The sequence below is a fragment of the Mobula hypostoma genome, chromosome 25 (genome assembly GCF_963921235.1).
Source record: "Mobula hypostoma chromosome 25, sMobHyp1.1, whole genome shotgun sequence".
Lineage (NCBI taxonomy): Eukaryota > Metazoa > Chordata > Chondrichthyes > Myliobatiformes > Myliobatidae > Mobula > Mobula hypostoma.
This window is the reverse complement of record NC_086121.1, coordinates 13,904,540-13,929,942: the sequence shown is the minus strand read 5'-3', so window position 1 is coordinate 13,929,942 and position 25,403 is coordinate 13,904,540. Positions and strand designations below refer to the sequence as shown.

The window sequence follows — 25,403 nt, the reverse complement described above, 5'->3', positions numbered from 1 at the left end:
CCAACAACCAGGAAGGTGGCTCTGCCACACTTTGTGGAGAGCAAAGGGCATGGCAAGGCACAGAAGAAATCATGGTCATCCACTGCAAACAAGAAAGAGCCCAGTTTGTGATGACTACTCCTACCACTGAACCCAGATCTCTGAGGCTGAGAGAGTGGAACTGTCCCAGATCCACTTAAAAATTTCTCCTGCACTGGTCTCCTGCCATTGCTGGATATGATAGAGAACCTACATGTGAGGTACACCTGCAGCCTTGAGCTTCCATTCCTGAGCATTGTGGATTTTTGCTTTTCAGATGGCTTTGATCTTAAATCCAGGTATTCAGCAAAAACTTGTGGAAGAAATGAAAGCAATGAATTTAATTTCTCTAGTGCAACATTTGTGTTTTTTTTCCCCCTGGGAGTGCAGCCTTTGACATATAGCAGATACTGGCTAATATTTATGAACTATTCATCCGCTCTGAGGGAGGGGTTGGAAGGTATGAAGTTTTGTAGAGGGTTTAGAGGAACCGGAGAAGAAAGGAGACCAATATGATTCATAACAGTGGCAAGTGGAGATGACTCTAGTCAAAGGAAGAATCAAAAACTCAAGACACCTGGGAAGGGGCAAAAAAATATGAGGCAAGTTCCTGATGCTGGCTGGTGGTGTAGTGGCATCAGCACTGGACCACTGGACTTTGAGGCAAATGGTCCCAAGTTAGAATCTGGCCGGCCCCTAGCATGCTTTCCATCCGTGCTGGGTTGAGCGTTGAGCTAACAACTCAGCCTTGTTAAAACGAGTAAAATGCTTTGGAGGCAGCAAAAATGTCTGCCCATGCTCAAAAAGGAACAACAAGGTCCTGATGAGAAAAAGCAGTCCGGACTGAAGTTGGTCATGAATTTAGGAGTCAAATGTAAAGCCTTAGGCCAGGCTCCTGTTATCAATTCTGAGCCATAAGATTGAAAACAGGTGATTGGATTTGAAATGTTTTCTTCTAAGGAAATCTCTGTGTTATTCTCTTACAGCTATTTGCAGTACTGGAGTCTGCTTTAATAGTGGCAAGTGCATTGAAGGAACATCACAGTTATGTCAGTGCCCAAAAGGCTTCCAAGGACCTCGTTGTCAATATGGTGAGTAGCTCTTTAACATATGTGTTGGATTTGTTCTTTCATCCTGCTAGGTTTGAGAATTTAAGGGGAAAGAAAGATAGCTGAAGACTACTTTAGAATTTTACTTTGAGGAAAACTGTGAACTGAAGATAATCTAGAGGAGCTGTATGATACTCCCTGCAGCTGGCTGTTAATCAGTTTGGTAATCTTCACATTGTGAGCACTACTCATGGGAATATAAGTAAAGGATCATTAGGATGGGAGCAAGTTTTTATGCCTCCACTGTTCTGTTATTCTAGTAGATCATTACTGTTCCATATCTTGACTTCATCTAGCCTCCTTGATTCCAAAGCTCTTTGTACTCTATTTTTACAAAATCTTATCAGACATTTCTTTGAAGCAGTTAGCACAGTGGGCAGTTTACCATTACCCTCTGAGGGAAGATACAGTTCTTGACATCACCCTGAATGGCATGGTTTGATTATGCAGATAGACCATCCTCTTCCACATTTTGGTTTCACTCATTCATACATGGATTTCTCTCTGTTACTCCTTATAAATTTATTTTGTTCTTATTGAGTAAGTGAGTGCATGTCCACTATCGGTGTCCTTATGGACAGTGTCAATCCAAGTTGTTTCAATATGGCTTCTGAAATTTCCTTTGCATTTGTTCTTTCCAAAATAATAATGCAAATTAAGTTTGAAGTTCTTGCGATCTTTGGAGCAGCAATAAGACACATTATAAATAAACAGGCCCAAATATAAAGCACACACAAATTAAACAGGTTGGTAACATATGGGACTTTGGGGCTGGAGCCATTAATTATGGGCTCACAGTATCTTTTCAATCCATGAGGTAAATTAATATTGATTTGAATCCTCATTTTAACTGAAGCTTCAGCAGGGACAAATTGACTGCAGAATAATGAATCTCTAACATTTTCCTGCTACTGATAAAAGGGAATGTTGCTTATCCTGTAATTTGCGCTCTGATGAATTGGTTGAAGGCTACTAGTTTTTCTAAGCCTTGGGCATTGAGCTCCTTAACTAATTTCACAATGGTTTTAAGTGCTTACTGCTATTGGAGAGCAATGGGCTTTCTTTCCTAATCCTAATAGATGTGAGCACCATGAAGGATATGATCTTATTTATGGGTTCTGAGTGTCACTGCAAGGCAACATCTCTTATTGCCCCAAACACGAGGAATTCTGCAGATGCTGGAGATTCAAGCAACACACCTCAGAGTTGCTGGTGAACGCAGCAGGCCAGGCAGCATCTCTAGGAAGAGGTACAGTCGACGTTTCAGGCTGAAACCCTTCGTCAGGACTAACCGAAGGAAGAGCTAGTAAGAGATTTGAAAGTGGGAGGGGGAGGGGGAGATCCGAAATGATAGGAGAAGCCAGGAGAGGGAGGGATGGAGCCAAGAGCTGGACAGGTGATTGGCAAAAGGGATATGAGAGGATCATGGGACAGGAGGCCTAGGGAGAAGGAAAAGGGAGAGGGGGGAAAAACCTAGAGGATGGGCAAGGGGTATAGTCAGAGGGACAGAAGGAGAAAAAGGAGAGTGAGGGAAAGAATGTATTGCCCTTGAGGTTATGAACTGCCTTGAACGGGTAATGAGGGACACTCTCTAGATATGGAACTGCAAGAATTTTACTCAGCCATGGTTGGTTCCTGTCTCGGTGGGGAGCTCTCAATGCAACAGTTCTAGTTATCCTTCCAGACAGTAAAAGGGGCAAATTTGGGAGGCATTGTTAAAGAAGTACTTTTTGTGGGACAGTCAATGTTTAAGGAGGTGGAAAAAGTGGCAATCCATCCAGTTGCTTTGTCCTGAATGGGCCAAGAAATTATCCTAGCCAAGAGCTTCTAATTAAAGATGAAGGTGGGAGAACCAATCCCTAATAAGTAATATGAACACACATTGTGGTCTCAAAACTATTGACAGGTTTTCTCCATTCTGTCCTTTAAACACTGCTGTTGATCCAGATAATTTTCATGGCAAACAGAATAATCAAGCTACAAATTATCAGGAAAATGCTTAGGAGACCGGGTCTAGTTTTTCCAAATGACAGTTTAACTATGGACTTATAAAGCATTTACAGTCTATGTCATTTGGAAGGAGAATAGTGCCTCACGCCTACTGCAATAAATATCTTCAACTGACCTAGAATTCCCTCTCTTAAGCAACACACACGAAATGCTGGGAAGGAGCTCAGCAGGTCGGGCAACATTCATGGAAAGAATAACCAGTCAATGTTTTGGGCCGGGACCCTTCCCAGTCTGGAAGAAGGGTCTAGTCCTGAATCATCTACTGCTCATTCATTCCTACAGATGCTGCCAGACCTGATGAATTCCTCCAGTATTTTGTGTGTGTTGCTCTGGATTTCTAGCATCTGTAGAATTTCTTGAGTTTATGATTCCCTCTCTTAATCTTGCCACCTCTTTTTTTTCCCCCTTTGAGATGATCCTTAAAGTCTGTTTAATGTTTTGCCCACTTCATGTGCTAGTTGACGGCACCACACTCGGATATCCTCAAATCACGGACGTTGGCGATAAAGAAGGAGCTTATTCAAATGCGCGGCCAATGTAGAAGCAGAGAAGAAGGACAACCCAAGTGAGAAGCTGTAGAGGTTTGAGTAAAACACACAAAATGCTGGAGGAACTCAGCAGGTTAGGCAGCACTTATGGAGAAGAATGAACAGTCGATGTTTCGGGCTGAGACTGGAATCTGCTGCCGCTTACCGAATGTTTAGTAGCTTTTCGCCTGAGATAGTGTCAGACAGATCAAGAAAGGGAAGGTAGATGTCAGAGATGGAACATATGAAAGTGAGAGTACAAAAGAAATTGACGATATATGTAATGGCATTTTTGAATTCTGCCTGAGTACAGGAAGTAGCAAACTGTCATCAATATACTGGAAGAAGATATGAGGCTGGAAGTCCAAACAGCAAAGTAACAAAGTAATTATTCTGTGAATCCTACAAAAAACAGGTAGAGCTTGGACTCATATGAGTTCCCATAGCAGTGCAATCAATCTGGAGAAAGTGATTGGAGTTGAAGTAGATGCAAACACGAGGAAATCTGCAGATGCTGGAAATTCAAGCCACACACATCAAAGTTGCTGGTGAACGCAGCAGGCCAGGCAGCATCTCTAGGAAGAGGCACAGTTGACGTTTCGGACCGAGACCCTTCGTCAGGCCTTTGTCAGCAACTTTGATGTGTGGGAGTTGAAGTAGAAGTTGTTTTAGATGTTTAAAAATTTCAGGCTGAGATGTTACTCTGGATTTCCAGCATCTGTCGAATCTCTTGTGTTTAAATTTTTGAGCATCTGGGGAAGCCAGTGGATGATTGTAGGATGCGTGTTGACTTTGACATATGAGATCCGTGAATGTTCCATAAACCTATGATCAACACCTTGTTAGTCCATTTTTTGGGGCATAATTTATTTACTTCTGTAATTTATAGAGTTTTATATCTTTGCATTGTGCTGGTGCACAAAATGACACAATTCACATTGTATGTCAGGGATAATAAATCTGATTCTGATTTTGAATCGGGGGCCAAGGCTTAGGTTAATTGGCAAAATAAACAGAGAGGATCTGAAATGCACTTCCAAGAGAGTAAAGTGGAAGTAGAGTCAATTGGGATTTTCAAAAGAAAAATGTAATATACTTAAAACAGAAAAAAATGGAGTATTTTGAGGGAAAGCAGGTAAGAGTGCTGGCACAGTAAGTGGGTCAAATAGTCTCCTTCTGTGCCATATGATTCCGTGAACAGATGTCTCATGAGAAACAGCCTGAAGGGCTGTCAAACCTTTGGCTCTGAGTTTGAGTTACTGATTCTTTCGGCACAATAGAGGGTGCTGGGCCGCTTTGGATGGAGATAATGAAAGACAGTGGGAAGCATGAGCTCTCGGCACGATTGTTGAGACCTGCCTATACGTAAGTTAATTATATAGCTGCAGGGAGCAAAGGGCTTCAAGCAGAGCTGTAAGGAAAGGAAATCCAAAGCACGAGTCTGAACTTTCTTGATATACTGTCCTGTTCGCAACAGCAATCAGAAAGCACAGGAGTTTAAATTTCTCACACATTCCAGGTGCAGTGAAAATGTAAAACTACAGGTGGTGAATTGGATCTACAAATGAGAAATGCTTCTGAATTCAGTGGACCAGATAGGGATCTGCTCTATTTCTCAACTCGATTCATTTGTTGACAAATTACATTGATATTGAATGGTATGTATGCCATTGCTGGAGCGTTTGATGTCTCTGGCTTATACTTGCTGGAACTTGGAAGAACAAGCAGGATCTCACTGAAACCTATTGAACATTGAAAGGTCAAGATAGAGTGGGTGGGTGTGGAGAGGATGTTTCCAGTAGTGAGGGAGTCCAGGACCAGAGGGCACAGCTTCAAAATAGAAGGACGTCCCTTTAGAACAGGTATGAGGAGGAATTTCTTTCACCAGCGGGTGGGGAGTCAGTGGAATTTATTGCCACAGATGAACTCTGGGCTGGGAAGGACAAGTCATTGTGTATATTTAAAGTAGAGGTTGCAAGAGTCTTGATTAATCAGGGCATCAAAGATTATGGGGAGAAGGCAGGAGAATGGGGTTGAGAGGGAGAATAAATGAGCCATAATTTAATGGTGGGATAGATTTGATGGGCTGAACAGCCGTATTTATTGATTAATTGATTTATTGAATAGAACAGGCCCTCCCAGCCCTTTGAGCCACGCTGCCCAACAACTACCGATTTAACCCTAGGCTAGTCATGGGTCAAATAACAATGACCAAATTAGATTATGAGGACACGCAATCCTCGTTTATTGTCATTTAGTAATGCAATGTTCCTCCAGTATGATATCACAGAAAAACAAGACAGACCAAGACTAAAAAACTGACAAAAACCACATAATTGTAACATATAGTTACAACAGTGCAAAGCAATACCGTAATTTGATAAAGAACAGACCATGGGCACGGCATCTCACGCAGACGGTAGAAGGAAGAAAACTCTCCCTGCCATGAACCTCCAGCACCGCAAACTTGCCGATGCAGCATCCTGAAAGCACCCGACTACAGCCGACTCTTGAGTCCTTCTGTAAACTTAGAGCCTCTGACACCGAGCACCATCTCTGCCGAGTGCTTTGACCCTGGCCCCAGCCGCCAAGCAGCAGGCAAAGCCGAGGATTCGGGGCCTTCTCCTCCGGAGATTCTTGATCGCACAGTAGCAGTGGCAGCGAAGCGGGCATTTCAGAAATTTCTCCAGATGTTCCTCTGTGCTACTCACGTCTGTCTCCATCAAATCAGGATTGTGCACGGCATCCTACCTAACAAATACAGATATAATTTACTGGAGAGGCTGCGCACGCTGCGTCACGCCACCATCTTCTCCTCCCTCAACATACCAACCAGTACATCTTGGGTCTGTGGCAGGAAACCCGAGCACCCGGAGGAAACTCATGCAATCAGAAAGAATATACAAATTCCTTACAGGACAGCGGTGGGAATTGAACCCTGGTGGCTGGCACTATAAAGCAGTGTGCTAACCGCTGCACTACTATACTGCTTAAACTCCAATTCTGCTCCTATGTCTTATTGTTTTATTGCTGCTATGTCATCAATCCACTGAAAATTGTAAGTGGCAACTGAGCTGATGTTTTGAACGAGATTAAAGGTACTGTGACTTTAATGTGGTTTCATTGCTGCTGGTGTTTCAAATATCAGAGGAGTGTTAGCTTCATAAATCCATGACATTTATTTCTCGTGGAAGAGCTGTTTTGTTTTTCTCCACCAAGTTAATCAGGCAGTGGTGGTCTGGAAGGAAAAGGAGATGGTGGATCATGTTAGATGATTCCCCGAGCAACCTGTCGAAGTTATTTTGCAGAGTTATCGATTGGAGCTTGCAAACGCCAAGAACTAGATTGGTAGTGAAAAGGGCTGTTCCTGGAAGATACATTGTTAACAGCATCTTAATTCCATTTCATGCCTCCCTAGAGATGGCAGAGGTGCAGATGAGCCTATCACTCACGTCTGGGTTCAGGGGTTTCCAACCTGGGATCCGCGGACCCCTTGCTGAATGGTATTGGTCAATGGCATAAAAAGGTTGCGAGTCCCTGTTCTAGAATTTCTGATGGCCAAGGATGCCTGGAAAGATTTGCAATGCATCTTCATTGAAGCTTGTCCTGAGCAGCTGCCTAACATGGGTCTACGCGGTACAGTTGTTGCCAGGAGCATACACTGAAGCAAACATTTTCTGCTGCTAGAAGAGCATTAAGACAGGTGATGGACACATTTTGCTATTTCAAAAACCTGCTGATCTTCCAGTGCAAATGGTGGTCTGTAACCAAATACTGTGGACTGGAACATTCCGGTCTAGGTGCTGAGTGGCACACTGAAGCTTGTTAACAGCTGCGACACTGGCTCTCTCGGGTAAAGTTCATATTCTAAGGGTCTCTTGCCACCAGACGTTGAGGGACTGTGCTTTGTGCAATAACCTACTGTACGCAAGATCAAAATATAACCAAAGAATTCAGAGCAGGAGTAAGATATCCAGTTTGTAGCAGCTATTTTAACAACCTAATGCCCCTGCTGATGACCTGGCATGGGTTGTTATCATTGTATGATCACCCTCTGATCATTCCAATAATAATGTTCCACAAAGTCAAAGAAATGTATTCGATCTTTTAGTAGCAACTTGTAAACCATACAATCTTGAAGTGATGTAATTGAGCGTAATTAAACGTAATTAAGTGGACTTAATCAAATTTAAGCATAACTAAGCAGTCACCAAAAAATATGACATCTGTCGGTCACCAGCTCCAAACTGAACTGCCCAGAACAAAGCACAAATATGTAACTTATTCCCTTTGCCCTCACTCACATGACTAGTTACCATAATAAACATACAACACAGAATACAATGCAGATAGAGAACAGATAAATGGTTCCTACACACTCATTTGAGCTTGATGCACCAGTCATCAAGGTCATAGTCTTCTACCTTAGCATAGTACCTATCTCCTTAACACGAGAAACTTATCAGTCTCCATTTTGTAAGAACACAATAACTGAGCCTCCACAACTGTTTGGGATAGATATCTCTGTGTTCGGGATTGCCCTTCTTCTCAATCCTGAAGAGTTTACCGTTAATCCCCAGAAGATGTTTCCTTATATTGGACAGCTCAGTGAAAGGAACATCTTCCCTGAATATAGCCTGGCAATCTCTTTTTATAAATTTTAATGAAATTTCCCTTAATTTTTTTGTAAACTCTTAAAGTTACAGTTCCAATCTACTCAATCTCTTCTCTTATAGCAAGCACATCATCTTTGGAATCAGACCAGTGAATCTTTCTCGCATCTCTGCTATAACAAGTGCATACTTTCTTCCTTAAGTGGGGACACTAAATCTAACATTGTCCTGCAGTGTCCCCAAGGCACTACGCAATTGCAATAAGGCTTCTTCACTTCTGTGGGGGTGGGAATGCAAGCTATAACGAAGATCAAAGAGGCTCCAATGTGATTTAGATAAGTGGGCAGCTGCATGGTAGATGGAGTTCAATGTGAGCTTATTCACCTTTGGATCTAAAAACAAGAAGATCCATTGTTATCTAACTGATACAGATTGGTAAAAGGAAGATGTAACCAGAACTGAATGTCCTGGAACAACAGCTGCTCAAAGTAAAGGTTCAGGTTTAGTACGTATGTAGTACGTAAGGAGGAGGAGAAGATGGCGGCGCGACGGCAGCGTGCGCGGTCTCTCCGGTGATGAATATCTGTTATCTGCCAAGTAGGGGACCGTGCATAATTCTGATTTGATGGAGACGGACGTGAGGGTACGGAGGAACATCTGGAAAACTTCTGAAATGCCCGCTTCGCTGCTGCTGCTACTGTGTGGTAACCAGAATCTCCGGAGCAGAAGGCCCCGAAATCCTCGGCTTTGCTTGTTTCAGCGGCCGGGGCTAGGTCGAAGGCACTCGGCAGAGGATGGCACTCGGGAGGCTGTATCGGAGGGGCTGGTTGGAGGCTGGAAGTTTTCGGACAGATGGACTCAGTGTCGGCTGTGGTCGACCGCTTCCAAGGCATTGGCAAGTTGACGGTGCCTGGAGGTTTATGGCAGGGAGTTTCTCCCTTTTGCCGCCTGCTATCAGGGACACGGGAGTTGATCAACTCAGGGACTTTTGAGACTTTTTTACCGTGCCCATGGTTTGCTCTTCATGAAATTATGGTATTGCTTGCACTGCTGTAACTATATGTTATAATTACGTGGTTCTGTCAGTGTAAGTCTTTGGTCTGTCCTGTTTTCTGTGATATCACTCCAGAGAAACATTGCATCATTTCTTAATGCATGTATGCATTTCTAAATGACAATAAAAGAGGACTGAGTGTCTCATAATCTAGTTTGGAAGGGAAATGGTAGGTTAGTTTTCACTACGAGAGATCTTTGTACAAGGCTATGATTTTGAACTCATTGAGGAAGAATGGGAATGAATGAAGGCTAACTGGACATCTCACCTGTGGCAGGACTAATCCATAGTGACAAATTGGGTTAATTACACCAACATACACTGGAGTTTAGAAGTGATACGCTTAGTAGTACAAGTGCGAGCACATGAGTTGAATATGATGTTCTCCTAAAGAGTTAATTCTTAATGGGGAATGTTTGTGTGTGACTTTGTTTACCCTGGGGAGGCTGGTGCACTGGCAGCCACTGACCTGCTCCTTTAGTCAGTGTCTAGTAAATGCAAGATGACCGGGCAACCCTCACTGCTGCAGCCTTCCTCCATCTTCACTACCGTTGTGATGTGTCATCATCTTCTGCCACCTCCACTATTGAGGTCTTGCTTGGATCACTCCTCGTCCAGAATCTCCTCCTTGACCTTGCCGCCATGGGTGACCCTACCAGGAGCTAAGCTCCAGATGGCATCGCTGTCCAGACCTCAGGAACACGCAAGCCTCTCCGCCACGGCCAGGTGATGGTCCGCAGGGAAATTCCTTTCAGGCACCATAACACACAGTGAATAAAGACAGTTCAGTGTTCTGTAGTTTACAATCGTTTATTTTATAAATATGTATTTCTGGAAAGAAAACATATGTTTTACTTGTTATCATCTTTCAAAGAGAGGTGTTGAAATAATGATTAATTAATGTTATGGTGCCTGAAAAGAATTTATTTACCCAAGTCCCTGAGTACGATTATGAAAATAGTGAAATGCATTCTTATTATGCTGAAGTTCACAGGGGCAGTGTGAACTGGAGATATTGGGTTATATCCACCACAGGGGAGTGAGCACTGAGTTGAGATTGGAAACAAAATTAAAAAAGAATGGCATTCTTTTTACTTTGGTGAGGCAAAAGTTTCCTCAGTATTTTCTTTGGGATGGTGTCAAATGCAGAGGATGAAAATACATTTTGAAGTCTCTTTATCCATTGATTTGTGACTGTGAATCACTATCAGTGTTTTTCTAGACTCTTCATCTCCATATCATATTCCCATCATCTTAGTCCCAACAACACTTTCATCAAGACAAAAGGGTTTAATTCATCTTTAGCAATGACGTAATATGCCTCATGTTGAATCAGCAATATGATTTACAACCAATCTGATTATTTCTTTCTGTCAACTCGAAGAAGATAAGTTTTTTTAAGGGTCAAATTACACTGATTACATCAGCAAGATATCCTTGCTGTTTCAGCCAGATAGATTGGGGTAGACATGCAAGTTCATGGTTTCTTCCATTTAGATACTCTGGTGTAGGTTGAATGGGTTAGGACTTTATTCCTTGGAGCACAGGAGATGAGATATGAGAGATTTGAGAAGTATTCAAAAATATGAGGGGTATAGACAGGGTGAATGTATGCAGCTTGGGTGAGAATAGAGTTAGAGGTCTTAGGTTTAGGGTGAAAGTTGAAATATTTAAGAGGAGTTTCAGGGTGAACGACTTTACTCAGAGGGTGGTGTGGGTGTGGAATGAGCTGCCAGTGGAATTGCTCGATGCAGGTTCAGGTTCAATTGCAACGTTTGAGGGAAGTTTGAATAGGTTCATGGATGAGGAAGTATGGAGGCCTTCGGTGCAAGATGGAATTAGAGTGACTAAAGGAAACATTTTCAGGAACTTGCATCAGAAGATCTTCTCTGCCAAGGTTTGGTAGTTTCCTTAGTTAGCTTGTAAGGGCAGCACCGTAGTGCAGCGTTTAACGCAATGTTTTACAGCGCCAGCGATTGATCGCTGATTGTGGTTCTTTTCTGCTGCTGTCTGAAAGGACGCTCCCCCCGTGACTGTGTAGTTTTGCATAGTTCCAGCCTATAATGAGTTGGTGACCAATGAGATGTATGGTGAATTAGTGACTAATTGGGTGTATAATGAGTTAGTGACCATTAGCGGGATGTACGTTGTTAATACTGACTCAGCTGATGCCCTTCAAAGTGGGATTTCAGATTCTCAGGAAAATATAAGGCAGCCAACCAGTTTTTGATTGTAATTTCAAATTCTTTGATGGACTATTTGTCCCCCATTGCACAATTGAACACCCTGGATGCCTCTAACAGTCTGCTCTGAAATGCAGTTTTCCACAGTCTGCATCTGTCTTTCCCACTTGGGGAAAAAAATACAGATCTTTATTAGGGAAAAATCTTGCTTTATTTCCCCACAGATCTCTTCGTCATATAGTGTTCATTCACCACAAGGAACAGAGCAGCTTGCCAGTGCTCAAAGTTCAAAGTAAATCTATTATCAAAGTATGCATTTGTTCCATTTACTTCCTTGAGATTCATTTTCTTGCAAGCACTTATAAGAGAAACATTTACAGGTTTCTGGTTATACTCAGAATACTCCACAGATATGTGCACATATGGCCACACACATAAGGACAAATGCTAATGCACACACAGACACTGATACTGTGCATAGACACAGGCATGCTGACAGTGATGTGTGCGTGCGCACACACACATACACACACTCGCTCTCACACTCAATAAATAAATAAATAAATTTCTCCCAGAGCATGTTTGCATAGAGATATTAACACACAGATTGCTGGAGGAACTCAGCAGATCAAGTGGCATCTATGGAGGGAATAAATCATCGGTGCTTTTTTACCAAGACCCTTCATCAGGACTGGAAGGGAAGGGGGCAGAAGCTAGAACAAGAAGGTGGTGAGAGAGGAAGGAGTACAAGCTGGCAGGTGATTAAAGATTCAGAGGTTCAATTTATTGTCAAAGTATCCATGTACAATAAAGGCATCCGTTAGTCTTGCGAGACCATGGATCTGTGCCTGGAAAGTCTTCACTCTCCAGGGCGCAGGCCTGGGCAAGGTTGTATGGAAGACCAGCAGTTGCCCATGCTGCAAGTCTTCCCTTTCCACGACACCGATGTTGTCCAAGGGAAGGGCATTAGGACCCATACAGCTTGGCACCAGTGTCGTTGCAGAGCAATGTGTGATTAAGTGCCTTGCTCAAGGACACAACACGTTCCCTTGGCTGGGGCTCGAACTCACGACCTTCAGATCGCTAGTCAAATGCCTTAACCACTTGGCCACGTGCCCACACTCCATGTACAATACAACTCTGATAATCGTCTTCTCCAGAAAGCCATGAAATAGAGAAAAGAGAAAAGACATCAACTCCCTCCCTGCAGAAAAAGGAACAAAAAACAACACTCTCAAACCCCAAACCCCCCACACCTTCCCTTGCCCAAAAGCTAACAGATCGCCCACATGGAAAACGGCGGCTGGAACAAGAAACCCCAACCTCCGCCCTCTCAAAAAAAACAGCAACAATAGTATCAAACCCCCAATGGCCTCCCTCCCAAAAAAACAGGGACAATAACATCAAAACGTCAAACCATCAACGCCCTCTGTCACAAAAAAAGCGGATGTTGCCCAGGGTTGCCAGCATCTGCAGAATCTCTTGTGTTAGTAAAAGAAAGGTCTGTTATACATAAAATTGCACACAGTGAGCAAAAGAAACAATAATGTACAGTAAAACAAATCAAAAGAAAATCAAAATAACTTTATTAGCTGATGAACGCATCAGAACAATTTAAGTCTGTGGAAATATTGATAGATTTGAGTAAGAATACAATTACTTAGACAGAAGTGCATTCGGTTTTGTATATACCGAGCATGAACAACAAATAAGCTTTGCATTTAAGGAACATTTGTCGCTTCTAAACACAAAGCGAATATATTATCTCCATGATAGCATTTGCATCTCTGTGGCAGAATTCGGTGAGTACAAACACCACTTCAGGCAGCTTTGGGAGGTGATGGTCACCCTCCAGTCAATTCATTAGCATGCTTTGGGATTCCATCATCCGGCAGTCGCTGAAACATTTTAAAGTTGCAAATCTTCCAGAAAAAGGAATTCTGAAAATTAAGAATGCAAGGGATTGTCAGGTGGGTTAATAGGTTAGTTGGTCACATGGTGTAATTAGGCGGTGTGGGTTTGTTGGGATGGAAGAGCCCGTAACCTTGCTGTATATTTCAATAAATAAAAGTAAATTAAAAATTAAAATGGTGCACTTCATTACTTATCAATAAGCTGGTTTGTAGATTTGACATTGTGTTTTGATATAAAATCAACTCACTAGGAAGCGGTTATATGTTTAAAACCCTGCTGGAATTGATGACATGTAATCCATGGCACTATCCACAGAGAGAAACCCAGGTAATAATTTATATCAATGACATCTTAGCTACTCTGGTGTGTGGCTCGAAGGTCACATTGTTTAAAAGTTGACTTAGATGTGCCTTGCAAAAGAGGATGCTGCATACAAGTGTTGCAATTTCTGATCCTTGGGGTTCTTCTGGGGGTTAGAAATGGCGAGCAGCCTTAATTCCAAGATTTCATTTATTGTAGTGTACAAACAAGCATGCAAATACTAAGCAAACTAAACAAAGAGCTGAGAGTGATGCTAAGAGGGGAATTAATGCTAAGGTGTGTAAGACAAAGGAATAAAAGATGGCACTTTTGAAAAATCTATCACTTTTCTAGCTCAGGAAATTTTCTTAGGTAGTGGTAAATGAATCAATAGGCTGCATAATTAAAACAGTTACATCGCGTGGGTGGTGTACTAGTACCCGCGCGATAAAGGTGAGAAACCGTTAGTTTAGCTGCTATGCTGCTTTCTGCCAGTGAGTGTGAAAAATACATGAGTTTGTTAAGAAGTTCAAATCTCATAAGAAGTATTATTTTAAAAAAACAGTATTTTCCAACAGAAGAAATGGTAAGAACATTTCATATCTGGGAGAAAATAAATGATCTCTTAGGACACCCTTATCTATTTATTATTGCAAGCTGGAATGGTGCAAAGTGGTTTGGAGGTGACAGGAAATAGGGCAGTCTGAATCACAACATACTAGACAGCAATGCTTGAAATGTTGGTGGCAGTGAGGTCCTTTACTTCTCTGGGTAAACCTTTGGCCCTTAAATGAGCTTTTGGCCATTTCTTTTCACTGAAACGCTGGGCAACAAGATTATAGGAACATTAAACCTGTCTGAAATATCACATTATTTCAAGGATGATGACAGCAAAGTCCGCAAGAATGCAAGGCAGTCAACATTATACTCCTGATGATGACAGCAAAATATTAATAATTGTGGAGGGGAAATACTTTCATGAGCCTATTTGTCTCTTAGTCGGGAGGAGGGCTGATTGAAAGAAATGACAGATGTTACATTTCTTGTAATCTACAGAGATACAGCTGTTGCACAGGATCAAAATGTTGAGTCGACTGAAGCAAGAATGTGTGGAACGCAAAATGCTTTCACTGTTTCATTCCCATAGCATTGGAACGCCTATTTTCATACTTGATTGTGAGAACTTGACTCCCTAACTTAACCCTTTAAGTAAACTCAAAACTTTTAGCCATGCAATGGCTCACAAGGTCATGAGCAACAAGATTGAAGTTGCTAAGAATGAGGTTTGAATGGAAGTGAGAAGTATTTATGCAGGGATCAGCCAGTGTTCCCTTGGGAGAAGTGCTCAGAATCCATATTGCATTGGTGTATCCAGAGAGCCGTGCCTGTCACGGCTCAGCACTGCCCCCTACCTGCTCGGAAGGCACACCACATGCCAGTCAACATTTCACACCCCCCCCCCACAACTAATCAATGCACACTTAACCATTGGCCACCTTAATTGGAATAACCCATATAGCACCAAGCCGTTGGCCCCCCGGTGAATCACCTGGGCTGGACCCTCCAGCCCCCGACCTATAAAAGGTGCTACATGTGCTTGGCTCGCTCTTTTTTGCTATCTCCGAGGGACCACCCTGCTGTTGGTGAGAAGTGCATTGAGTAGGGTTTTGGGAGCGTTTATTGTTGTCCCTGTAGCAGAGAGCCGTGCCTGCCCATAGTCAAGGGGTGGCAGGTATCGTAGTTACTTTTCCCGTGCTTGTATATGTACCCGTACTCTGTCCCCACACCGTTTTCCCGTGTATCGTACTGCCGACCCGACTTTTCCCATGCTCATCTATTCTAAGCGTGTTTGTGCAAATATTGTAGCTGCTTGTGTTGTCCCCAAGCTCTTCTCCCCTTGTAAATAAACTCCTTATTGTTTAAACTGTGTGTCCAGAATCCTTGCCTTGAGACCCAAAGGATCTGTCTCATTTCCATCACAACAATTGGACACGTCATTATGAGAGATCCTTGCAAATCAAATAACACAAAATATAATGTTAGGTGTAAGAACAGCAGCTTCAATAAACCTGTCACTGCATTTATTAAACTGTCACCAGGAGTGTTGCATGAAGCTGGGATGAGTTGCCAGAGAGGATGGTTGAAATAATGGGAAAAGTTGTAACGGGGGAGGCTGGAACTAAAAGAACCGGAGGACCATCTTCATTCCGATACACTGTAACATGGTGTGAACAGGGAGGGAGGATTTATGGCCTGATGGAGTGAAATTAACTAATAACCATGTTCAAGGTAGTCGTCTTTAAAGTAAATGACCCCTTCAGTAAAAATGTTTGGACTTTGCTTAACCTGCGGAAGGGTGACAGCCTTAATGGTTCAATTTAATATCAGAGAACGTATCCAGTATACAACCTGAGATTCTTACTCTTCACAGAGACATTCATAAAACAAGAGACCCCAAAGAATGATTGACAGTAACATCAGAACCACAAAGCCCCCCCTCCCCCCTCTGACGCACAAGCAGCAGCAGAGGCATCGACCCTCCCCCTCCCCACACTTGCACCAAAACCCCCCCCCACCTGTCACCCCACCATGCAAGCAATAGCAAAAGCACCCAAAGGGACCTTGATCTAGAGTCCATAACCCAGCACTTGGGTATCTCATCTGGGCTCATTCTCTCTATCGAGGGAGAGTGAGGCCACTCCTGCAACAGTGAGAGCGGGAGACCAGCAACTCGCTGTTCCAATGTTACAATCTTTTCACAACTCTTATTGATCCCAAGCCCCCCACCGACCCGAGGACTTGTCGCATTTAGCAGGCATATCTAAGAATTATAACTTAATTCTGCTGCCTGCGCATTGCTGGGAGAAAATAATTTTTTTTAAATGTTTTTTTTCTTTCTCTTTTGTTAAAGAATAGATACAAATAAGAAGTGGAAACAGGAGCAACCCAGTTGTTCCCTGCTGCATTCTCCACTATTCAGTAAGACCTTTGACTTCAGGGTAACGTTCCCGCACTAACCCAGTTTCCCTTTATTCCTCTAGCATGCTAAAGTGTATTGATCTCTGTCTTGAATGACTGATTGACTGAGCTTTCATGACCATTTTGGGTAGAACATTCTAGAAGTTCAATATCCTCTGTGTCAAAAATATTCTCCTCAATGGTGTCCAGAATGGCCTACTGCTTGTGCTGAAAGAGGAGGGGGAGGGCAAGATATGTATGGAGATAAAAGTTATTTGAAGTTGGCAGAAATAGTGATAGACAGTGTATTGAATGCAGAGGCTGCTGAGGTGGAAAGTAAGGATCAGGAGAACTCTATCTTTGCTTTATTGAAGCTGAAAGGCGTTGGGTGCATAAACATGGAAAATAGATGAGATGTGGTCAAGTTAATTATGGATTCTGCTAACTGGGATGGAGGGGAATTCATGATTCAGGAAGACAGAAAACTCAGGAGCAGCAATGTGGAACATTTTAATCGCTGGAGCTAATAAGGAGATAAAGGGACCAGGAAAATGGAATGGAATCTCTTCTGTTGGACAAAGTAGTTGAGACATAAACACATGCAAATTGTTGAAGGAATTCAGCAGATCGGGCAGCATCTATGAAAAGGAATACAGAGTCAGTGTTTTGGGCCGAGACTGGGAGTCTGCTGCCTCTTATAGGATGTTTATTTAGATAAAAAGGTAGATACTTTATTGATCCCAAAGGAAATTGGTGTCACAGTAGCATGACAAGTGCACAGATATACAAATATTAGAAGAGAAGTAAGAAAGAATTAAAAAAAAGTTATCTCAAACAGTCTAACAGGAGGGGGGCCATCGCTTCCTTTGGCTATAGGTTGACTCATTGTAGAGCCTAATTGCCAAGGGCAAGAATGACCTCATAGAGTGCTCTTTAGAGCAGCGCAGTTGGCTTAGTCTTTTTCTAAAAGTGCTCCTCTGTTCAGCCAAGGTGGCACACAGAGGGTGAGAAGCATTGTCCAGAACTGCCAGGATTTTCTGCAGGGTCCTTTGTCCTATCACAGCCTCCAGTGTGTCCAGTCTGACTCCTGTAACAGAGCCAACCTTCCTCATCAGTTTATTGAGCCTATCGCCTGAGATGGTGACAGACAGGTCCAGAAAGTGAAGGTAGATGTCAGAGATGTAACATATGAAAGTGAGTACAGGGAGGAAATTAGTGATGTATGTAATGTCATTTTTGAGTTCTGCCCAAGTACAGGAAGTAGCAAACTGTCATTGATATACTGGGAGAAGATATGAGGCAGGAAATCCAAACGGGAATGTAGCAAAAAATTATTCTGTGTCTCCTACAAAAAAACAATCATAGCTTGAGTTCCCATAGCAATGCAATCAATCCGGAGAGCGCGAATGGAGTTGAAAGAAGTTGTTTTATTTTTTTTAATGTTTAGATGTTTAAACATTTTGAAACCTGAAGTCTTTGGCATCCTGTTCATATTGTTTTTATTCTCTCTTGCTGCTTTTCTAAACTACACACGTCAATGTAGCAATGTCCAAATGATTAAATCCTATTGCATTCATCAAGTGAAAAATGGGCCTTTAGTCGAGTTTAAAACTGTATTTGATATTTTTTAAGAATTAGTTCAGCCAGACAAAGAGCATATTGATGGAGGAAAACTGGCTCAGGCTTTATTTTTATTTTATTAGAGATAGAGCTCAGGAGCAGGTCCTTCTAGCCCTGTGAATCCACACCACCCAACTACACGCATGAGACAAATTAACCTACTGATCCATGTGTCTTTGGATGTGGGAGGAAACTGGGCACCCAGAGGACGTCCATGTGACGTTGGGGAGAACGTACAAACTCCTTACAGACAGTGGTGGAGTGGAAACTGAATCATTGGCACCATAATAGTTTTATGCTAAGTTCCTTGCATGGCCCAGTGGAAGAAACAGAGGGTCCTCATAGTAATCTGAAATGCCGCAGTTGTAAGTGAACCCAGGGAGAAATAGGTTTGGTGGGACAAGAACAGGCTGAAATAATGTGTCTACTAGAACAGTTCCACTTAAGGATGTTGAGCAGGAGGCTGAGAGTCTGCATGGCTAGATGGTGACACAACTAGAAGCTATGAAGGGAAGATCTCCTGAGGAGATAAGACCATAAGACATAGGAGCAGAATTGGGCCATTTTGGCACATTGAGTCTGCTCCACCATTGAATCATGGCCGATCCTTTTTTCTTCTCCTCCTCAACCCCAGTTCCCGGCCTTCTCCCTGTAACCTTTGATGCCATGTCCAATCAAAAACCTGTCAACCTCTGCTTTAAATACACCCAGCGACCTGGCCTCCACAGCTGCATGTGGCAACAAATTCTACAAATTCACCACCCTTTAGCTAAAGAAATTTCTCCACGTCCGTTTTGAAAACGCGCCCTTCTATCCTGAGGGTGTGTCCTCTTGTCCTAGACTCACCCATCATGGGAAACATCCTTTCTGCATCTACTCTGTTTAGGCCTTTTAACATTCGAAAGGTTTCAATGAGATCCCCCCTCATCCTTCTGGATTCTAGCGAGTACAGACCCAGAGCCATCAAACGTTCCTTGTATGATAACTCTTTCATTCCTGGAATCATCCTTGTGAACCTCCTCTGGACCCTCTCCAATGCCAGCACATCTTTTCTAAGATGAGGGGCCCAAAACTGTTCACATTACTCAAGGTGAGGCCTCACCAGTGCCTTACAAAGCCTCAGCATCACATCCTTGCTTTTGTATTCTAGACCTCTTGAAATGAATGCTAACATGGCATTTGCCTTCCTCACCACCGACTCAACCTGCAATTAATCTTTAGGATGTTCTGCACAAGGACTCCCAAGTCCCTTTGCATCTTAGATTTTTGGATTTTCTTCCCGCTTAGAAAATAGTCCACATATTTATTTCTATTACCAAAGTGCATGAACATGCATTTTCCAACATTGTACTTCATTTGCCACTTTCTTGCCCATTCTCCTAATCTGTCCAAGTCCTTCTGCATCCTACCTGTTTCCTCAACACTACCTTCCCCTCCACCAATCTTCGTATCATCTGCAAACTTGGCAACAAAGCCATCTATTCCATCATCTAAATCATTTATATACAGCATAAAAAGAAGTGGTCCCAACACCAACCCCAGCGGAGTGCCACTAGTCACTGGCAGCCAACCAGAAAAGGATCCTTTTATTCCCACTTGCTTCCTCCTACCAATCAGCTAATGCTCTAACCATGTTAATAACTTTCCTGTAATACCATGGGCTCTTAACTTAGAAAGCAGCCTCATGTGTGGCACCTTGTCAAAGGCCTTCTGAAAGTCCATATAAACAACATCCATGCATCGATCCTACTTGTAATCTCCTCAAAGAATTCCAACAGGTTCGTCAGGTAGGATTTTCCCTGAAGGAAGCCATGCTGCCTTTGTACTATCTTGTCCTGTGTCACCAAATACTCCATCACCTCATCCTCAACAATTGACTCCAACATCTTCCCAACCACTGAGGTCAGGTTAACTGGTCTATAATTTCCTTTCTGCTGCCTTCCTCCTTTCTTAAAGAGTGGAATGACATTTGCAATTTTCCAGTCCTCTGGCACCATGCCAGAGTCCGATTTTTGAAAAATCATTGCTAATGCCACCACAATCTACCTCTTTCAGAATCCTAGGGCGCAGTTCATTTGGTCTGGGTGACTTATGTCTTTCAGCTTTTTGAGCACCTTCTCTCTTGTAATAGTAACTGCACCCACTTCTCTTCCTTCACACGCTACAACATCAGGCATACTGCTAGTGTCTTCCACAGTGAAGACTGTTGCAGAATACTCATTTAGTTCATCAGCCATCTCCTTGTCCTCATTATTATTTCTCCTGCCTCATGAAGTTTGATTTGAACTGGGAGAATGCCCAGTTAGAATTGCGGCACACCAAATTTCTGAATTTGACAACTTTCATGTGGGGCTACATACACTTGTATAACATATGGTTACATTCTGAACTAGAGCTCCAGTCATTACCTAGTGGTCCAGTTGACCATTTTCGAGATTCCTTCTGGGATGGAAGTGTATTGAGAATGTTGATATCTTTGGATCCTCTTAACACTGTAGTTTCATAGTTTTTGCTCAGAACCATAAAGGATATTAATGTAGTTGAGAAGAAGCAGGAAATATTTGGAAGGTAGCTACTAGATTCTGGGGAGTGTGCTGTCAGGATTTTTTAATTTAAGATTGGGCTGTTTTTCCCCTGGCAGGAGGTTTATAGCTGTGAAGAAATATCATTAAATAGATGTGCGCATGTGGGTGAATAGAGCTTAAAGGAGATAAATGTAAAACAACTAGTAACAGATCAAGTAAAGAATTTAACAAGGGATTATTTTATACAGTGGGAAGGAGCACTATTGCCAAATAGAATGGTTAAAACTGCATGAACAGGAGTCAGGGTGTCGAAACATGAGAGGGAAGATTTAGCAAGAACACATTGGTTGAGGTCTGCAGAAGCAAGTAGAGATGGGAGAGGCTTTGTTTAAATATTGCTACCAACGTTGTCTAGTTGGATCAAATATTTATTTTTATGTTTTAGATTCCTATCTTTGCCGTTCTCTTTTTAAAGAAGTGTGCCTGCACCCGAACATAAGACCATATGATATAGGAGCAGAATTAGTCCATTTGGCCCGTTGAGTCTACTCTGCCATCTCATCATGGCTGATCCACGTTCCCTCTCAGCCCCAATCTCTTGTCTTCTCTTTTTGTCCCTTCATGCCCTGATTAATCAAGAACTTATCAACCTTTACCTTAAATATACATAATGATTTGCCTCCACAGCCGCCTGTGGCAATGAATTCCACAGATTCACCACTCTTTGGCTAAAGAAATTTCTCCTCATCTCTGTTCTGAAAGGATTCCCCTCTATTCTGAGGTTGTGTCCTCTGGTCCTAGACTCTCTCACCATAGGAAACATCCTCTCCACATCCACACTATTAAGGCTTTTCACCATTCAATAGGTTTCAATTAGGTCTCTCCTCATTCTTCTGAATTCCAGTGAATACAGGCCCAGAGCTATGAAACGTTCTTCCTGGAATCATTTTGAAGAACCTCCTTTGAGCCCTCTCCAGTGTCAACACATTCTTTCCTAGATACGGGGACTGAAACTGCTCATAGTACTCCAAGTGAGGCCTCACCTGTGCCTTATATAAGACTCAACATGACCGCTGCTCCTCCCAAAATCCACCAATTCTAGCTTGACATTAGATTACAGGCTATCCTTGAAGTTAATTGAGACATTGAAATAAAGAGAGGTTTGTTGAAGCCTGTTAACATAACTTTGTGCAGAATCATTGATATGCTCCCAGACATTAGTGGAGAGTGACCCCAGTCCCTTTTTCACACTTCTGATTTCAAGGTAAATTCTGATGATTTTGCTTGCAGTGAACATCATATTAAAAAAATCCGGTACATCAAACATGTTTTAAAGCACATTTTCACAGCACTGCTGGCATCTAATCATAGCCTTCAGTTACTTGGAAGATTAAAAGAGCTGGCCTTTGACCCCTGACCCTTGCACAGTAGGGGAGGTGGTGTCAGTTCCAACAAAACCAAACCGAGAGGACCCAGTGAGGACTGATGTCAATGAAGAAGCCTTTTACTGGCCTGCCTGTCAAATCTCATAACCAAACATCAGTGGACCCCTGGGGAAAGGAAACTGATCTGGATAGACAACCGAAAATAAAATGCATAAAAGATACAAGAAGCAAGAGAGGAGAGACCGTGCCAGACCCTATATACCTGTCTAATTGATTTCAATAAGAGCTCACCAATATGTTGGACTGCTGAGTGATGCTAGTCCTTCATTGTAGGAGGCTCTGGGTGTTAAGGAGAATTTGGGATTCTTGCGGAAATAAAATTCATACAGCTTCCTGCCACATGTTCGGTCCTCGGATTCGGCTTCCTTTCAGGTAACAGGGACACCATTCCCCATGCAAGTGGCTGGGAACACAGTGCAACTGTGATATATACACTTAGTGGCCCCTTCGTTAGCTACGGGAGTGTACCTAATAAAGAGGCCACAGCAGTGGAACCCAGTGTTGTCTTCTGCTGCTGTAGCCCATCCACTTGAAGGTTTAACATGTTGTGCATTCAGAGATGCTCTTCTGCACACCACTGTTGCAAAGTGTGGTTATTTGAGTTACTGTCACCTTCCTGTCAGCTTGAACCAGCCTGGCCATTCTCCTCTGACCTCTCTCGTTAATGAGGCACTTAACAGAACTGCGGCTCACAGCAACACACACAACATGCTGGAGGAACTCAGCAGGACAGGCAGCATCTAGGAAAAGAGTATAGTTGACGTTTCGGGCTGAAACCCTTTGGCAGGACTGCTCACAGGATTTTTTGTTTGTTTTACCCACCATTCTCTGTAAACTCTACAGAATGTTGTATGTGAGATCAGCAGTTTCAAACCACCCTGTCTGGCACCAACAATCATTCCACGGTCAAAGTCACTTGGATCACATTTCTTACCCATTCTGATTTTTGGTTTGAATAACAACTGAATGTCTTGACCATGTCTCCGTGCTTTTATGCATTGAGTTGCTGCCATGTGATTGGCTGATTAGATATTTGCCCGAACAAGCAGGTGTACCTAATAATGTGGCCACTGAGTGCATGTTGAGAACCAGTGCATGAAAGTGATGCTGGGCAATTGGAAAGTTTAGGTCAACTCCAGTGTTAACAAACTTAAAAACGGATGCTCTCTCAGGACCCAGCAATGCAACTCAATTACAATAGACTTGGGCCTCCCACTTCAGTGAAATGGCTGCTGTTTCAAAACTTTCGTGCAATAGCCTCAAAACCGTTGTTGCTCATATTCTGCAAAAGTCTAAGATACTTTCAAGGCCCTCTGGAGTTGAGGTTTGGTGCCATTGTTACCATCTTGGGTAAAACAGAGATCATTCAAGGGCAAGCCTTGCCAGCAATGCCTACCACCTCAAAGTACGTATTAAAAAAATTGGAGACACAGGGATCCATTATAGATGTCTGTACCTTGGTATCATTAGTGGTAACTTTTCAACTTTCCAACTAATGTATGTGCACACGTTCTTGCATGCAGGCATGTAAAAACACACACACACACACACACACACACACACACACACACACACACACACACACAGACACTCACACACTTGTAAATACAGGCCTCAGCTCAAATTATTACAATTATTGCATACGGTTACCGTGCTTGTGGATTAGCCAGCTGGTGGCCTAGTGGCAGCCACACCAGATTTTGAGGTGCGTGGTCCTGGGTTCATATCTGGCTGGCTCCATGCACATTTTCCATCCATGCTGGGTTGAGCGTCATGTTAGCAATACAGCCTCGTAAAAAACAGACTAAAACGCTAAGGAAACGGTAAGGTTGCCACCCAATGCATCAGTGAGGTGCGGGTGTAAATTATTATATATTATAGATTTTACCCAAACTATAAGCCTTATGTAAGGGAATTAAAACAAAATCATTTTTTATAGACATTAGCTGTTTATATTGATTTTTAATTAATTGTTAAAGCTTAATGCCCTTTGAACAGATTGGTGGAAATGAAACTAAACAATCGTATTGAATAGCTAGTTTGTTTTTACATTTAACTTGCACTGACCTTGTGGAGTCTGACTGGGGTGTTCTGGCATCTGGACAAGGAATAAGAGGAGCTCATTCTAGTCAGTAGAGTGGAAGAGCTGCATCCCCACTGTGCTCCACAGGTAAGACATCGTGTCATTGCAATTCTCCACAAGGATCAGAGCCTGTCTATGCTTTTGCCTCAACCAAAGCTGCTGAAAAGTGATTCACTGAAGTCCAGCTGCCCTGAGGGTCGACATCAGAGGGTTCAAAAGTTCAACCTGTGACCTTGATGGCGTATTACAGCTCATCACTCAGAGGTTGTGGGCAGAGGTGCACTGTCGGAGGTAATTGCTCTTGGATGTTAAACCGAGGTATCATCTGCCAAATTCTTAACAATGGCTCCTCACTTTTACCCGGTCACTGAAATGTGACACAAACAGGGACTCCAGTGCACTCAACCTTTTTTTCTGTTACTAAATTTCCTGTTAACTATTACCATTGGTTTTCTGCCACTAACCCTGTCTTGAATCTAATTTGCCAGGTATTGTTATGTTTCATGGGGGCCCTTACTTTCCTGATATGTCTAACCATGTAGCATTGCCTCCTCTGACCCATCTTACCAGCTCCGCAAAGATGTCAACCCGTTTGGTCACCACAACTTCCTTTTACTTAACCCCTGCAGACTGTTGTTGATTAACTTATGCTTCTCCGATGCTGATTTATGCCACCACTGACATTAGGCCGTCTGGGTTCAAGTCACGTTCTAATCCATTCCCCCTCTACCCACTCCCCCATCCCATTTTGAAGAAGAGTACCATATTAACTGGTCTTCTAGCACCGTGCCTAGAGGTAAAGCAGACCAGAAAATGAAATGAGAGTGGCGACTGCAAGCTGTATGGTGCTTTGATAGTTCCAGGTACATTTATTATCAAAGTATAGATGCAGTATAAAACTCGGAGATTCGTCTTCTCCAGACAGCCATGAAACTAAGAAAACCATCAACCACCCCCCCCACGTGCAAAAGATAAAAATCGTGCTAAATACAACAAGAACATCAACACCTCCCCCCCATGCACAGAAAAGAAATTGTGCCAAAA

At 42.7% G+C, this 25,403-nt stretch overlaps 1 protein-coding gene across 3 annotated transcripts in view; it reads left to right on the top strand.

Annotated features, from left to right (window-relative positions):
- LOC134337716 (multiple epidermal growth factor-like domains protein 6) overlaps positions 1–25,403 on the top strand; it is a 456,826-nt gene that overhangs the window by 82,061 nt on the left and 349,362 nt on the right. For all 3 annotated transcript variants that reach the window (XM_063032924.1, XM_063032923.1, XM_063032922.1), the window contains one exon: positions 1,005–1,109. In XM_063032924.1, coding sequence (XP_062888994.1) covers positions 1,005–1,109 — 105 coding nt within the window. The remainder of the gene's footprint in view (positions 1–1,004; positions 1,110–25,403) is intronic.